The sequence below is a fragment of the Marmota marmota genome, unplaced genomic scaffold, assembly GCF_001458135.2.
Source record: "Marmota marmota marmota unplaced genomic scaffold, marMar, whole genome shotgun sequence".
NCBI classification, from domain to species: Eukaryota; Metazoa; Chordata; class Mammalia; order Rodentia; family Sciuridae; genus Marmota; species Marmota marmota.
In genome coordinates, this window is record NW_025999891.1 from 1,800,568 (window position 1) to 1,801,426 (window position 859).

At 60.7% G+C, this 859-nt stretch overlaps 1 protein-coding gene across 1 annotated transcript in view; it reads left to right on the forward strand.

Moving 5' to 3' along the window:
• Positions 1–405: 405 nt before the first annotated feature.
• Positions 406–859, forward strand: part of Ywhae (tyrosine 3-monooxygenase/tryptophan 5-monooxygenase activation protein epsilon) — a 35,760-nt gene continuing 35,306 nt past the window's right edge. The window contains exon 1 of the mRNA XM_048792672.1: positions 406–607. Within this exon, the coding sequence (XP_048648629.1) occupies positions 544–607 (64 nt within the window). The 5' untranslated portion in view covers positions 406–543. The remainder of the gene's footprint in view (positions 608–859) is intronic.

Sequence of the window (859 nt, forward strand, 5' to 3'; positions counted from 1 at the left end):
TTACCCCAGGTTTAAATAGGTTCAAAATGTCCCAGGAATTAGGCTTGCCTGAGAAAGGGGCAAGATAGAGCAGAGTAAGTTGATTTCAGTGAGAAAGGCCTGCCTTTACCAAAAATCATTATAGCCTCTCGCTTTCTCTTCCCGCAGGCCAGGACTCGGCCCTCTATCGTGGTCAAGGCTCTTTCGCTCCTTCTCTTCAGGCGCAGCCTAGGCCAACCTTGTCTCCAACCTCCCTCGCTCCCTCGGGAGGGTTCTCCCTTACCGAAGTTGCAGTTCCCGCCTTGGTGCTGGAAAGCCCGCTGAGCTCACGGAGGAGGAACTTTTCCAGCCTCTTCTGGCGCGGAGCTCCAGGACCCGCCCCCCGCGCCAGTTGCCAGGGAGCGGTTGCCATAGAGCTGAGCAGTTGTCCGCGTGCGCAGGCGGAAGTCCCGGATTGAGGCGCCGCCATTTTTTGCTGCCCGGACGCGGAGCGAGAGGCAGAGAGAGTCGGAGACGCTATCCGCTTCCATCCGTCGCGCAGACCCTTCCGGAGCCGCTGCCGCTATGGATGATCGGGAGGATCTGGTGTATCAGGCGAAGCTGGCGGAGCAGGCTGAGCGATACGACGGTGAGTTGGGGGGGCAACGGGGAACTGGAATTCTCGGACCCTCTGCCGCCGCCCACAGAGGCCGGGAACAGGAGACAAAATGGCGGCATCGTCTCCGAGCTTGGCCTGGGGACGTGGATTCGGGAAGTAGGAAATGGCCTGTGCGCTCCTGGAGCTATGGGAGGCCCCAGGCCCAGGGACTTGACCCCGTCTGTGTCCTCAGCTGCAGACACTCTTGAGGCGGGAGGCCGAGGTGATAGGGTGGAGGTGTTG